At 40.8% G+C, this 16,929-nt stretch overlaps 1 protein-coding gene across 1 annotated transcript; it reads right to left on the reverse strand.

Moving 5' to 3' along the window:
* Positions 1 to 259: 259 nt before the first annotated feature.
* Positions 260 to 13,897, reverse strand: lrrc45 (leucine rich repeat containing 45). The gene is made up of 18 exons (XM_080454503.1): positions 13,817 to 13,897; positions 12,612 to 13,014; positions 12,073 to 12,134; positions 11,090 to 11,160; positions 10,788 to 10,966; positions 10,525 to 10,653; positions 9,394 to 9,506; positions 8,687 to 8,745; positions 7,641 to 7,718; positions 5,882 to 6,017; positions 5,703 to 5,780; positions 5,105 to 5,216; positions 4,739 to 4,809; positions 3,676 to 3,768; positions 3,443 to 3,535; positions 2,850 to 3,023; positions 2,535 to 2,682; positions 260 to 2,331 (listed from the first exon to the last, which is right to left on the reverse strand). The coding sequence occupies exons 2-18, from the start codon at positions 12,841 to 12,843 to the stop codon at positions 2,132 to 2,134; spliced, it is 2,028 nt and encodes a 675-aa protein (XP_080310629.1). The 5' UTR covers positions 12,844 to 13,014; positions 13,817 to 13,897; the 3' UTR covers positions 260 to 2,131.
* Between the last annotated feature and the right edge of the window lie 3,032 nt (positions 13,898 to 16,929).

Below are 16,929 nucleotides of genomic sequence, written 5' to 3' on the forward strand. Positions count from 1 at the left end.
CCGGAATTAAAATATACTCGAGTAAAGGTACAAAAGTGTTGGTATCAAAATGTACTTAGAGTAGTCCCATTTCAAGTTTTCAAATGTGTAAAAATCTTTTGAAAATAGCAGATCTACAATACTTAAGTAAATGTACTTAGTTACTTTCCACCACTGCCATTGTTCAACTACACCTCTGAAATACTGCACAAATAAGACTCCTGTAACTAGTCTAGAATATCATAGGCTACAGAATGTAAATCATTATCTAACATGCATACAAAATAATGATAATTTATTTATAAAAACACATTTCACTGACAGAAATTTCAGATTAAACGATTAAAAATGGTTAAAAAGCCCACCTGAAATAAATCATACCGTTCTCTCGTTGATTTCACAACAGTATATAAAAGCACAAGTTCTAATACAAATAAAAATAATACAAAATCACACCAATCCGTGATGCTCTTAGGAAACTGCATGTTCTTGCAATAGTACATAAAACTGTAAATACACATTGTCAAGCCATTTTAATGCTCTAAATTTGACCGTCAGAGAAAATAGCTTAAACAATAAAAGCATGTGTAACACAAACATTAAAACATAAGGGCTTATGTAGATCAAATCTCTTTCAGCTGGTCCTGACTATAGCCTAATTTATACTGTCTGAGACCATGGCTCATGGCTCATAGCTCTGGGCAATTGCGGTACAAAGCTATGAGCCATGATCCATGGCTTGTCTCACACTGTGTAATTTAGGCTTATCAGTCAGTGCCACTATTGTACAGCATGTAAACATGTAAACTGTGACTGTGACTACTATTACAGTGACAACAACTATCCTGGCTTTGATTATAGATCGCTATGAGTTCCGTATAATTCTACTCACTGGATAGTGCAAACACTCAAATGTACTGAATGTTGGATTGTGGATTATTTTCAGCACAACCTCATTAAATACATTTTTATTGCATGTGAGAATTACTTGGCCATTATCTGAGCACCTACAGCACTGATACAGAGCTGAAATAACAGAATAGGATGATGTCGATTTGACAGCAATGTTGAACTTTGGTAGAACCATGGGTTGTATAGCTACAGTCCAAATATTGTCGATTACCTTCATCTGTTGCTTTTGTGCTCTGCAAGCAATTAACCGGAAGTAGCAATTCCATTCACTCTCATTGCATGGCAAGACAGGTCTCAAAATCACACTCTTAGCACATAAAAGAACACAAACAAAGCAGATTCTGTCGGTATATAAAAAACAAGGTACTGGAACTTAATTTCTTTACTGCCTATTTAGAATTCCAAGAAATGAAAACTATCGTGTTACTAACATTGGCTGGTGGCTGTTGCTAGGTTACAGGTAAGGCAAACACAGGTGGATTTGTTCAGACTGCTTTATCGTGAGATTTTGGCACTCTTGGAATGCCTCTCAGCCAAATGCAATGTGAGGTACAACTGGACTTATATCATGCCCAGGTAGTTACACAACACAAACGTTCTACCAAAGATCAATCACTATAGGGGCCATGTCCACAGAAAGTATTTCTTTAAGTTGGCAGCGCTTTTCTGCCATGCATTTCTATGGTAAAGACGTGCTGAAGCACTCCTCTTCCTAGCGCAGAGCATCGCGTTTCAGTGCTTTTGGCATCCAGCGTTTTATTGGCGGAGCGCCTCAAGAAGAAAACAGTTCAACTTTTGCCGCTCATCAATGACACTTTCCTATGCAGAGGGTTGGAGAGACACGCCCACAATCATTGAGCAGAGGCGTCTCGCACAGTGCATGTGTAGCGCTCTGGACATGATATCCGCCACTCAAAAAAAGCGCTTTATAGTGTGGACACAGTCCCTTAAGCAATAGAAAATGTGAGGCTTTGGGGCTGTCGTGCCCCAGTATAAACTGTTTTGATATGTCATGTCACTGAAGGGTAAACACAACTGAAGCCAATGACATTACTGTCTTTTGGGGGTCTGTTTCATTTACTGTAGGTGTTTATGTGCCAGCATGAAGTTTGTACTGGAGTTGTCTATGCTGGCACACAGATAACACTTAAATGAAACACACCCAAAATGTTATTACCTTCACTTTCCTTTAACTATCAATGACACGTCCTAATATCAGCTGTGGAAAGAGGTAAATGGGTCATTTCTTGGGGCTGCTGTAGTGGCCCAGTGGTGAACCCTGAACGTAGGTGAGGATGGCACTCTGGAGGTAGCTGGCTCTCTGCGCCTCGTCCTCCCTCATCCTCTGAATCTCCGCCTCTCTCAGACGCAGCTTCTCCTTCATGGAGGAGATCTCACTCTCCTTGTCAAGGATCGTCTCTCTGTGGTTGCTGGTTTGCGCTACAGAACAGCACACACACGCAGACAAGACAGTCAAAACGTATAATGCATAATGAATGCCGGTTCGACCCGAAAAAGCTGTGATTGTGTGTGTGTGTGTGTGTGTATGTGCGTGTGCGTGCGTGTGTGTGAGTGTGCGAGTGAGAGAGAGAGAAATGGTGGAGAAGGTCAGAGGAAGAGCAGAAGGGCAAGCGAACGTGCACCTTTCATCTCTCTTTCTAGAGCGCTGATCTTTTCTTTGAGGCCCCCTTGCGCCGTCCTCTCAGCCTGCAGGTGTCCGATCTGCTCCTGCAGCTCCACCCTCACCCTGCACACCTCTGCCACCTTCTCCTGGTCCTTGCCCGACAAGTCCTGGTACCAGAACACACAGTTGGTTTTGGACACAGAAAGCCCATTTTTAAATATACACCCTCAAACATTTCAGTGCAAATTCATTACACACTGAAGAACATTTGAACGGAGGAGGATACAATCTGCGTGGGTGGTATTCATATTTTGCACATGTTGTGGGTGCAAACCTGCTGCAGCTCTTCAATCCTGCGTCTAAGTCCGTCTATCTCAACGTTCTGTTGTCCATTCTTGGCCTGCAGGTCGGCAATGGTCTGTTTCTGCTGGGAGCAGTGCGTCTGGGCCTCCTGCCGGGACTGACGCACAGAGCGAAGCTTCTCCTCCAAGGAGGCTGCATGTTCCTGCTGCTCCCAGGAACCAACGGGAAGGAAGGAAGGCGGTTTTGTGTCTTTTCTTGTGAGATAATGATTCAGTCAACTGATGTCAATGTGTTTTTTTCTAATCAGCCTCTCAAGCCTAACTTATACTTTGTCAAAAGAGTGTCACTTAAGGATATTCCATAACCCGTTTAATTTTGTTTCCGGGGTTTTATTTTTTATTTTATTTTTTGCGGATTGATGTTATCGATGTAGCCCGGAAAATAAATGCTTACAGTGAGAAACATATTCCAAATAGGACCCCGAATTATGGAGGAGAGGGGGCTAACTAGGGGGAAAATACAGTATTTACTTTCTTTTTTGACTGAAGGAAAAGAAAAATTTCAAGACACTTTTTTTGTCGTAGCATAAATAAGACCTTACTTACACGCACTCTCAAAACGTACCTGCTCCAGCCGGATTTGAGCACGCACTTTGCCAAATTCCTCTTCTGCCTGGGCTCTCTCTGTCACACACATCGCCTTCGCTTTGCTCAGCTCCTACAGCGCACACATTGCACATGCGCCTTTTTAATGTCTGTGTTATACTGTTGTTTTGTTTTACAAGCATGTACATTGTTGACAAATCTCATGTTTTTAAATCTACTTTAATCTACTTTATATTTTATAAACAAGCTGACCTCTTCCAACTGGATTCTCTGACTCTCCAGTTTGAAGATGCGTTCCTGCAAAGCTCTCTCGCTTTCCTCTAGGTGCCGATTCACATTGTCAACCTGTACAAAAAAACACAATTATTTAGATAATAGATAGACTTCCGTAGTCACTAGCGTATCTAAAGCATTGCTTGGGCCCAGGAAGTGCTGTTTGCAGCATATTCTCCAGATCCGCTCATCCTATCGACTTCATACTCAACACTGCACTCGATTGAGTCTTCAGCAATCCAAGCAAAAGATTTATAGCAGAAGCAGTGGCTCCTCCAGGCTTCATGTCCCTGAGCAAGACACTTAAACCCTTGCTCACCCTATGTACTGTACTTAGTTGATCAGGGTCACCCAGGGCTCTATACTAGGTCCGCTCCTTTTCCCCCTCTACACTAAATACTGCATCTTCACTGAAAATATCTGATCTAGGGTGAGAGATCGAGGGTGAGCACCTTCAGCCAGAGGCTCACTCTCCCCCCGAACATGCACACTGAGCGGTAAAGACTCTCATTCATGCCAACTGCCATCAGACTCTACAATGCTTAAGAACTCTCCCTAAATGCATGTGGTCGACCCTGGTCTATCTGTTTTGTTTTGTTGTGTTTGTTTGTCTGCTGTTTACTTATTTATTGTTACACTGTGCTGCTGTGACACCATAATTTCCCCTTGGGGATTAATAAAGTATTTCTCATCTCATCTCATCTCATCTCATCTACAAGCTTGTAGATCTGCTATTTTCACATTATGTTCCAGAATAGGAATGTTAAGGTTCATGTGTTTAACTCCTAGCTCCCCTGTGCACTCACCCCAGCAGCACACATACATACAAGCTCAGCTGTGAGCTTGTATCTACAAGCTCGCAGCTGATTTTGCCTTGTAGATCTGCTATTTTTGCTATGTTAGCTATTCGTCATATGACGACATATTATGTGGGGCTTAAGTGGATAACTAAGGTTCATGCTGTTTACTGTACTCTGTCCTTGTACTTTTCAAAGTTGCTCTAAATTGTAAATTATAATCGTAACTACATTCGGGATAGTACCTCTTTCTGACGTAGGCTATCCATGTCTTCCAAGGCCTGTTTGGATCTCCTCTTCTCCATCTCCAAACGGTCTGATGGAGGGTGAGAGAGAAAGAACAAAGACCTGGCTTTCAGGACACTAATACTATAAAGTCGGCCATCCCACCCTTGACCCAAAATTGCATTATATAACAAAATGCCAAACGCTTAAACTGGTCTTTTGTTTGCAGTGCCTTATGCCTGATTTATACTTAGTTGCACACCGGTCTCGCACGCCAAAAATATCACATCTTGAAGATAGGCTAACTTCGGTGCATGACAGGATGCGCAACCAAGTATAAACTAGGTACTGAATTAGCTAATTAAATTACAGTGTACGTTTGTTACCTTCTGTCTGTGCTAGCCGTAGTTTGAGCTCTGCTGTAGTGTTGGTAAGCTCTTGCTTCAGCTCAAAGATCTGCTGTTGCTGACACTTACACCTGCGCTCCATCTCCTCCACCTAACACACACACACATACGCACACACGCACACACACACACACAGTTTAGAGAATGGTTTCCAGGGCCTTCACACACATACAACAGGCATGGAGGATAGACAGGACTGTGATAATAATCTCTGATAATGATCAAATTAATATCAAATATCAAATCTATTGACTCAAGCAACTTAAAAACTGTCTGGGGTGCACAAAAAACAACAACCCCAGAAGTGTTTTAAAGTGAGATACCCCTTCAAGGCCTGGGACTGCTAGCGAAGTGGTCCAGGCAACTAGGCTCCAAAGTAGCCTGACAGCGTGTCGCGCATTCGAGTCCCGATCCCGACGGCCTTTACTGCATGACATGTCACTCCCCATTCCCTGTCAGACTACTATCCTATCAATAAAGCCATAAAAGCCACAAACAAAATCTAAAAAAAGATATACCCCTTCAAGTGCTTAAAGTGTGTCTACCTACCCCAGGGCATTTCACACCTTTTACGCACCTTATTCCTGAGTTGCTGGTTGGTTTCTGTCGTGTTTTGCATCTCTCTGAGGAGCTTGCCCTCCCTGAGTACGCTGTCCTGTGGAGCAGAGGACACACAGTAAGTTACATGACAGCCCACACAGTCACCCTGTGATTCTAATGTGTTTCTTCTCTGTCCTTGAGTATCTCTGTTCAAACCTCCTGCTCTTTCCTCCTCTCTCTATTCTGCCGTTCCCGCTGTTCATCCTTCTCAGTCTTCACACGAGCCAGTAGCTCTGCCAGATTGTGATTCTTCTGCTCAGAGAGTGCAAGGGAAGCTTCTGTCATCTGCAATCTGTGCACGCACACACACACACACACACACACACACACACACACACACACACACACACACACACACACACACACACACACACACACACACACACACACACACACACACACACACACACACACACACACACACATTGTAACTTCAAAGCATGCATAATGCCAACAGTCTATATGCAGTCATAACTATAAGTTAGCGAGTTATCACTCTTCCTTCCCAAAATGGTTCTATGTGAAGCCAATCACTCTGAAAAAAGACTAAAAATGACTTTATGTCTAGCCAGGTGCCACCTTGTCTGAAAGCAGTCTAATGGAAGTATCCACAAAAACAGTTCCCAAAGGGAGAAAGGGGACAGCAGTATGTGGGTCGTCGTGGAGAATAAATAGCCATGCTGTTGGGGTCGTGTATGTACATGGGAATCTTTGGCTGCTAATAATAGCTGACCCTCCAAGCGCCTGATTAAATATTCAACACCTGTAAGGTCTGTATGAGGCTGAGTCAGGGGAGATGCCTCTTATTATGGGAAAAAGATGGGATCACAAGTCTATAATATATCAGCCAAGATTGCTATTCCCTTGTTTTGTTTTTTTTAGGGAAGCTCCAAATGGGACGTCACACGTCAGCATTGTCAATATTAGAAATTGAAATAAAAAGCTTATTTTAATTAATTGAACATCATTTTAACCCATCTGTATGCTACAGTAGAGTATGTTAAGCAAGGGATAATTGACGGCGTGTTGAGAAATAAACCCTGATAGGATGATAAGGCCCCGACGAAAAGCAAAGGGACCTTATCATCCTGACCTGAAGGGGTTTATTTCTCAACAATGACCGGCTCGCCGTCCATTATCCCGCTTATTACACGGCTACTTAATTAAAAAGATATATAAATTGACCATTGACCCAAAAATAACAACGAAGGTTTCATTGCTTACGTTAATGAAAGTATTCCATTAATTAATGCCAGGTCACGGCTCTTCCAGTGCAACGTGTCGCCTCGGAAAACAACAGGAAGTGTTGATCAAATAGAATCAATTTTCGGTTACTGCATTGTCTGTCTATTTCTCGCTTCAAATGTTTTCAAAAACATTCTTGAAAGCAATATTTGGCTGTATACAACATTGTGTGTTTCTTTATGGCTGCCATGTTGGGTAAGGCAAAAATCAAGCAGCGCAGCAGGTGGCGCTCTGAGACTTTGATTAGACAGAGGTCTGTTATTGAGCCCAGCGGTCTAAATTATTATTAAGAAATAACACACAGCTGAAATCAGTGATTGCCCAATCAGAATCAATAATTCAACCAAGCCGTGTAATAATACAATATAACTAGACCCTGGTGCGGGGTAGGTCCTGCCTGAAGTTCATAAGTTCAGTATCTCCCTTGATTAAGTGGGAATTCTGTCTTGATAGAGTGGGAGACATGAGAGACCAAATTTCTCCCACTCTATCAAGACAGAGTCCCCACTTCCCAGTCAAGGGAGATACTGAACTTATTAACTTCAGGCAGGACTACTTGTCCACCAGTCGGATCTCAAGTAGGACATAGAAGATATGGATTACAGCTTTAATTTGAGTATTTTGTGCTTCCATTGTATGAGCAGAGAATAAAGGAAGAGTTGAAGCGTACTTGGCAGTCACTGAGTTGACAGCTGACTTCCTCTCGTTCAGTGCTTCCTGGAGCTGGCCAACATGGATAGAGGTTGATCTGATGGGGGGAAACATTTGAACCAGTTAAGCCCTATTTTATACTTTGCTGTATGGCGGAAATAGCCGATCTACAAGCTCACAACGTGTCACAATGCCACATATATGTATTTTTTTATTAGTGTCAAGTTTCAAGTAGTCTCCATGATATGGCCGCGTCACGTCCGTGACATAACCCAAGAGAAAACAATGCGTGCCAAAACAAATGAAATGACATTTCGCAGCGCACCCGTTGACATTGAAATGCGAAAGGGACATAAGCCAAGTTTTATATAGGATAATGATGTCAGGTTTAAAGTGGTTAAAGGGATATTTCGCTTTCAAAAAAACTTTGGGTCATTTTATCACCTACTCAGGCTTTTGTGAGCCCCCCAGACAGTTTTTAAGTTGCTTGATTCACTATTTAGATATTTGATATTCATTTTATCAGACACGTCCCCTTCCTAACAAACCCATTATAACTTCAAACAAAATGTTTAACATGTTAGATTCATCAAAAACACCCGTCCTTGGTTCTGGTGACTCCCCCTGCCCTCCTAATACGCGAGGGGGCCGTGTTCTTTCGATTACTTTTTTCATTTATTTTATTTAATATTTTTATTGTATTTAATTATTTTCATTTTCCAAAAAATAAAATAAAATAGAAGATAAAATGACCCAAAGTTTTTTTGAAAGTGAAATATCCCTTTAACTATAGTATCTATTTATTCTGTTGATAATATGAAATTTTTGTCAATTGAAATGTGCCTTAACCACTTTCAACCTGGTGTCTCTATTTTGGGCATAATAACATGGGCAAAAGTTTTTAAAACATGTCAAAATGTTCACAAATTAAAACATCTGAAATATACCAGATCTACAATCTAACAATGAGTAGATTGTAGATGGCTATTTTTCTCTTTTGTCATACGATACAGTATATAGACTATAGAGCTTAAGTGGTTAACCCAATCATCCCATCCCACTGACCTGCTGGAGCGTCCCATGTCCTCTCTCTGTTTGTCTATGGTCTCCATCAGACTTAGGTACTGACAGGGAGATATGATGACCAGAAAAATACAACGTGATGTTCTTTATTTTTCATTGAACAGTTGATTGTGTGGGTTATTGGCACGCACATGCAGAAATGTAATGCTTCATCAAAATTAAGTAGCGTTAAATACATGTGGCCATGTTCTGGCTAGGCATGGCAAACAAGCATTCCTGAGACATCAATACAGCTTGTAAAGGCGTTTGTGTCAGAGAAGCCACTCACGCTTAATTTCGTTAATAAGAAGCAGACGGCTAATAGAGCAATAAAACAGGTAATACAAATATACAATACTCTGACAAATTGCTATCACATTAATCACAATGTCACCTCCAGTTATTTCAATGCAATGTAGCAACTTTTTATGTGCAATGAAGTCAATTTCCAATCTTTAGGGTGTTTGCGTGACTTCTGAAGTTTCATTATATAAAGTAGGGACAAAGTATAAAGTAGGGCTTAAGTGGTTAATCAGACTAATCAATTTAGTCAATTATAAAACATCAATTAGAATAGTTTTACTTTGATTGGTTGATGACAAAATAAAAGTACAAACATGAATATTAAAAAAAGCGCTTCTCGATTATCCGATTGATTAAAAAGGACAGATTAATCTCAAAGAAAATAATCAATAGCCGCAGCCCTATACCTGTCGTCCCTTCTCCTCCTTGACTGTCTGGATCTCCTTGGTGAGGACCTGGGTTCTGTTGCGACTCGTCTTCAGAGTGGACTGTCTGTCCGAGTTACGCTCCATAGCCTGCTCTGGAGGGGATAATGACAGGTGGGAGCGGGAAAGGACGGGAAAGAAATGAGGCTGTGTGTGAGAGTGGAGGGCACACAGGGCAAAGGCAAGAGATACACGTGGTATAAGTGGATATTGTGGAAACATAACGATAAAACATGAACAAACCTGCAGTCAGTGGTGTAAAAAGTACTCAAATGTTTTCAAAGGAGAATTTTGGACTAAGGTTTTCTAACCCTTTCTATGATGTTATGATATCTTAGGGTGAATGGTACAGTAGAACATTTTCATGTCACTATGAACATCAGATCTCACAAGAAAAACAAACAAAAAAAGCTATTAAAATATGTGATCTAACGCAAGGCCTATCCGCTCACGTTTTAAGCTGTGGCGGACCCGGGATGGAGTTATGAAAATGTTCTACTGTACCATTCATCCTAAGATATCATAACATCATAGAAAAGGTAAGAAAACCTTAGTCCAAAATTCTCCTTAAGTAAAAGTATCAATACTGCAATGTAGAAGTACTCTGTTACAAGTAAAAGTCCTGAATTCAAAATGTACTTGAGTAAAAGTACAAAAGTATTGGTATCAAAATGTATTTAAGTACCAAAAGTAAAACTACTAATATGTTTGAAAATAGCAGATCTACAAGCTCACAACGTGTTGCAACGCGTTGTGAGCTTGTAGATCTGCTATTTTCAAATAGCCTATGTATAAAATAGGGCTGAAGTGGTTAATGTATTTTTATAATGTAATAATTTATATCTGCAAAGTAACTAGTAACTAAAGTTTTCATATAATTGTAGTGGAGTAAAAGTACAATATTTGCCTCTGAGATGGTGGTGAGTGGAGTAGAAGTAAAAGTATAGACAATAGGAAATACTCCAGTAAAGCAAAAGTACCTAAAAATTGTACTTAAGTACAGTACTTGAGTACATGTACTTAGTTACTTTCCATCACTGCCTGCAGTGCACGGGGTATATGCATAATAATGTGTGCACATACTGTGAATACATGCATAGATACGCTCCTTACCGAGAGCCTTGAGCGTGTCACTAGGTATGTTGTTCCCTGCCAGGTCCAGCTGAAACAGGGTCTTGTTCTGCTGTAAAGCCTCTAGAAGGGACCTGCCGCCCAGAAGACCAATGTTGTTCCACCTCAGATCTGTGGTATGAGAGGCCGGAGTGGACCACAAACATTTTCACAATACTGATCGCAGATCTACAAATAAAACTGGTCTGTGCGCTTTCAAATGATTGCATTATATTTTGCTTCATAGTTTTTGTTTCACAAGTTACCAAGAACTTCCAGGGTGCTGTTCTTCTTCAGCGCCAGAGCGAGCTCTGAGGCCCCCTGGTGGCTTATCTGATTGTTGCGTAGGTCCAGATGGGCCAGAGCGTTATTGGAGCCCAAACCCTCACAGAACACAGAGAATGCTTCATCCCACATGCCCAACGCATTCCACTCCAACACCAGCCTGCAAGCAACACATGAGCACTACTCACTGACACAACAGCACACACAATAAGACATACAGGGTTTAAAACCAGACATGCATCTTGGGATGTTGCCATAATAATAACAGCTGCACATTTCTCACCTACGGATAGTCTTGTTCCGAGCGAGCAACTTCCCCAACACCTCAGCACCCGTCGATCTCAGGTTATTTCCCTACAAAGCATTACATTAAATAATATACAGTATATGCAAATCCTTGCTGAACCACAAGAACCCTAAGGTTCGTATGATTCTATGTAGCTTTATTCCATGACGTTTTGTAGTATATTTTGTATTGTATTGTATAATATCGTCTGTATTACATGTATTACTGATGAATTGAGTACAAAGGACCACAATGGAAACAAGGTACTGGGGCTTTTTGTGTAATCCCTTTAGCATAACCTTTGACTGTACTACCTAGCTGTGCTGTTAATAAGCATGTTAATAAAGTATTCAATCAATCCCTATTCTGGGCACATCATAATAGGGGAACATTAAAGGGACCACACCATGAATTTCATTTTTGGGGGGGGGGGGGGGGCATTTTTTGGGCTCCCCAGTGTCTCTTGTACCCCCAAAAATATTTTTTTTTAACATTCAGTCATTCATTCTCATTTCAGAGATTTTCAGAATGGGCGTGTCTGAACAGGCCATTTCAGAATGGCAATGCAAGTGATGTCACTTGCATTGCCATTGCATTGATGCTGGCCAGACAGAATTGCTCAGTAGCCCCCCCCTGCCCAAGAGGACGTTTTGGTATTGCAGCTGAAAGTGCTGTATAAGCCAGAGACAATTGACTTGGGATGAGTATATCTGAGTGATGATTTAGGCTCAAACCTTTTGAAAAAGGTTTGAGGGACATACACTATGATATTAAATATCAAATATTTTTTTTTAATTCATGGTGTAGATCCTTTAATTTGGCGAAAATCTACAAATTCACAACACATCGGGTTGCAACACGTTGTGAGCTTCTTGATCGCCTATTTCCACGTACAACAAAGTACAGTAAGGTTTAAGTAGTTAATGAAGAGACTATTGGCTGTCGGTGATTTTGCAATGCCTGGTGGGTTGTGGTCTTACCTTCAGATCCAACACTTTAATAGTGGTGTTACCAAACAGTCCGCTGATGAGCGCCTTGGCACCTGAAGTGACACACATGTACAGCATGGCAAGAGACATTGTTCGAGCAATTAGAGAGATCTCAGCACAATTAATCATTGGCTGTGTGCTGTGCGCTACAAATTAGAATATCACTGACATGAATCCCCCTATTCTAGGGCTAGATAGTATTGGTTGAAATTGTTTGTGCCTTACTGACAGAAGCCCATGTGATTATTTGTTTTCCAGGAAGAAAATAAGAAATCATGACTGGATTTAGGGTATAAAGGATATAAAAATAAATATATTTATTTATTTTTTAACCAGGGAGCACAATTTGAATGACCATGTGTTTTTAACCAAGTATAACAGAATACAATAAAAACAGAGATAGCAATACTGTATATACAGGTATATTCACAATATATTCAAGTGCCATTATGCTCACTTCCATGGTGTGACACAGAACATGTCTAAGTTAAAACAGAAGGATGTGCCAGAGGCTCACACACATACAGTACCTTCCTCACTGAGCATGCAGTCACTGAGAGCCAGTTCTGTGAAGACCGTATCTTTGTGGAAGACCCTGCCCAGCACGGCACAGGTGTCTGCATTCAGGCTTTGCGCCTTCAGGTCCAGCCCGGCGCCCCCCGTCACCACCCTGGTCTCTTGGAGCTGTGTCAGAACGGACTCCTGGGGCTCCGCGCTTCCCTCTTTACACAAACGCAGGTATGTCCGCCGGAAGGCCTCCATCCTGGGTCACACTTTCTGCTTTCTCTCTTGGTTGCTCTCCTCCCGTCTCGTCTTGTGCCCTACCCCTTTCATCCACCACTTGCACCACTCTCCCGACTCTTTACCTCTCCTCCTCAGGTCCCCAGCCTTTTTGTCCTCACCTCCTTCCTCTCGGGGACTGGCTCTCTTTTCCTGATGAGGTAAATACATTGTTGAGGGAAATGGCGGGTCAATCAGAATGAATGAAAATCGAGCACAATAGCAGAAGAGTCCTCCTTGCTTTGTAATATTTCCATCTATTACTACTGCAGTTGTTCAATTATGCATCTAGCGGCTAGCCCTTCAGTCACAACCGTCACAACCCACCCCAACCCAGCCCCACCTCATACCCCAACTATCTCCCTTTGCAGGTCCCAGCGACCCAGCTTGATAGTTTAATCACCCAAGGCTCACAAGCAGTAACCAAAAGAGGTACCGGACCACTGGAGGACCTCAATTAAACTGTAGTAATCAACCACCATTGTGAATCTTAACAGTACAGGAACCTCTCGTGTCCAACATAGTGTGTACACTACAGTACTTGCTTAGTAGCCTCCAGTTCATCAACCACTGAGACATTTTAATATTTGGCACATATTACATGATTGTTGAACCTTATAAGATGGTAAGAAGGTACTGTTAATGACAATGAAGCTGATAACATAGTGAAGAGGAGCCTAAAAAGACAATATGCTACTAATTTCATTCATTTAAACTCACCCACGTACACTGCTTGAACGAATATAACCAATAGCCAATTAATGTGATTATTGTGCAAAAATGAAATAACAACTAACTGCAAGGCAGTGTGTGCTCGATGTCAACAAACTGGACACAATTCGTTTGTAAACAACAGGATTACACACGTCCCCTAGTCCATATTGCTTTAACGTCTTTTGTACACATTTTAGACAAAAATAAATGGTTGGCTATGAGCAAAAGAACAATACGTCACCTCTCTATAACGATCGCATGGTCACATTATAGTTTTTCCAGTACTTGTTAGGTTAGTTGCTGTGTGTGTTGTTGACAGCTCTGACGGTTATGATACCGGAAGTGATAAGGTAACTAGGAACTGGAACTGTGACCTCTTGCCTGGATCTGGCCGCAAGGCATCTTGGGTGGTGTAGTCCTGTCTACAGCAACTGTACAGTACAGCATTGGTTCTCCAAGTGGGGGTCCTTGAGGGAGTTCCAGAGGGTCCCCAGCTAAATGAAAGATTAGGAGCCAAATGGACCCTTATGGGTCTGGGGTCCATTTGGTTCCATTTGTACATTCTCAGAGTTAAATGAACATTGATTTTGCAATATAAATTGGGGTCCCAGAGATAGAAATGTAATTAAATGGGGGTTCTCAGCCTAATGCATGTCAAACTGGGGGTCCTTGAAATTAAAATGGTTGAAAATCACACCGAGCCATAAAAATCTTCTCTTATATGGAGGTCCCAGGCATATATTTTCAAATGGGGGTCCGCAGGCTAAATAAGTGTCAATTTGGGGGTCCTTGACATGAAAAAGTTTCAAGTTTGAAGTTTGTACTGCAGTGGTTCCACTGCAGTACAGAGTAGTACTAGAGAGAGAGATAAGAATATTAGATCAAATAGAGCTAAAAATAAATGAGTCTTACTTAGTTACAGGGTTAGTCTTATACAGTCTAACACTGCCCATCTATAGCCTTTTGGAAAAATGTTGAGGTATTTTACTGATTGATTGATTGAATACTTTATTAGCAGTTTGCAGAAAAAAGCACAGGAAAGTACAGTTCAATACAAGGTCTGCTAAGAGGATTTAAAACCCAAGAAAGCCTGTATATATGGCTTGTTTCCATTGGGGTTCTTTGTACTCAATTCATAGAAATTGAATTGAGTACTTTCTTCAGTAGCCTATTTACAGTATTTACAATTTGCAATACTTTTACTTCTACTCCAGGAAAATGTTGTACTTTTACTCCACTACAATTATATGAAAACTTTAGTTACTAGTTACTTTGTAGATTTTGATTACTATTACGAAACATACACTCACTTCAGCCATATATATACTGTATATATATCGTCCATTTGAAAATAGCCGATCTACAAGCTGACTATGCCTAGCGATGAGATGCATTGTCAGCTTGTAGATATTTTTTTATAGATTTTGAACTTGTGAAATGGGACATTCTGCACAATGAGAACTTTTACTTTTGGTACTTTAAGTATATTTTGATGCCGATACTTTTGTACTTTTAATCAAGTATATTTTGAATACGGGACTTCTACTTGTAACAGAGTATATCTACATTGCAGTATTGATACTTTTACTTTAGCAAAAACATGTGAGTACTTCTTTCATCACTGTCTATCACATATGGATGTAAAACGTGTGTAGGCCACGCCAGATTCGCATTCTTGCGTGATAGCAAAACCAATGTCAGAAGTGGGATTGAACCCACACCTCCATTCGGAGACCAGAAGTCCTGGTTTTGAGGAAGGAGTTTGTCCTTGAGTCTGGCACCTTAGACCGCTCGGCCATCTTTACACGTGTTTTATAAGCAAATAGAACAATACAACAAACCCATTCCACTGATTCTATTTTGCCGTGACACGATCGATTTGAAACTTTGAGTCTGGACACGATCCACAGAGAAGCAGGTAGAAGATAGCCTGGCATTGCCAGACTGATGATGTGGATTCACGTTTCAACTGCTCACCTCACTAACACCAGAGGGAGTCACAGTAGTCTAGTCCAGGGGTCGGCAAGTAAGTTTGGCCCCGGGCCAAAATTTTTCAAAGACATTAGATGGTGGGCCAGAACACAATCAATGGCTAATTTAGGACCTGGAACTTGCAACAAACAACCTTACACACAACAATAATAACTATATTGTTTACAGGTGCACACAGTCAGAAATGCTTATGTAATCCTTTTTGTGCAGGGGTCATCCTTGAATGTTTCACTTAGACTTAGAGGATATCTAGTTCATCAAAAAGTTTCAAAAGAACATTTTGTCTGGAGACAGAGAGTCATACTCCTTTTCGAAAAAGAGCTTTTTCATGGTTCAAGGTCTCTTAGAACGTAGAGAAACACTCAAAGAATGGAAATGGAACTATTTGTTCATCACACCTGATTTCATCAATTCAAAGCTATTGCTGTCCATATCCTATACCTGGACTGTCAGTCAGCTATTGTTTATCTTTTGTTGATGCTTATGAAAGATGGGTGTGATCCAGCTAGGGGTCCTTCACTATTTTTTGTTAACTCACAGTAATAACATATTAATATGCATGCATTTTGTGTTATTATAAAAGTGTCTAAAAGACAACACAACAAAGCAACAAATTCATAAGCAGGAAGACTGTATGCCTATATAAAACAATTTATGTTGTCAAGTTTAGGAATAGCTCACAAATACAATAATTATAAAACAAATAATAAAAAAATCTGAGTTGGTCTATAGGCCTACAGTATGTATGTCCCTGTCTGAATGTCCCACAATTTTGGCCCAAATATGATGTTATATTGAAGTCAGGTCTTTGTTACACTGACTAACTGACGCCTATATTTTCAATTTGCAGTCATTCTCATTCTAAATGTTATTAACTCTGGATGAAGGCTTATAGTTGCATAGATATATATAAAGGCTAGATGACTCACCCGCGCTGCTGGCCAATGGAGTACGACGTTGCCACATGGCGGCCATCTTGAAACAGTCATTCATAACATTATGTCTATGGTGCATATACTTTAAAATAACCATAGCGTGCTCAATTTTCATCCGATTTTCAAACGGTTTGGTGTGTTGTAAACACCAAAGATGTAGTTATGATACTGCATACTTAAAATTATTTAAAAAAACAACAACATGATTATAATTATAAGTATGCAGTATCATAACTACATCTTTGGTGTTTACACCACACCAAACCGTTTGAAAATCGGATGAAAATTGAGCACGCTATGGTTATTTCAAAGTATATGCACCATAGACATAATGTTATGAATGACTGTTTCAAGATGGCCGCGGTTGAGCTACGCTTGCGCCGCCCCCTTGAGCCATCTAGCCTTTATATATATCTATGTATAGTTG

Source organism: Gymnoscopelus braueri (assembly GCF_963280865.1).
Source record: "Gymnoscopelus braueri genome assembly, chromosome: 17".
In the NCBI taxonomy this organism is placed as follows: Eukaryota; Metazoa; Chordata; class Actinopteri; order Myctophiformes; family Myctophidae; genus Gymnoscopelus; species Gymnoscopelus braueri.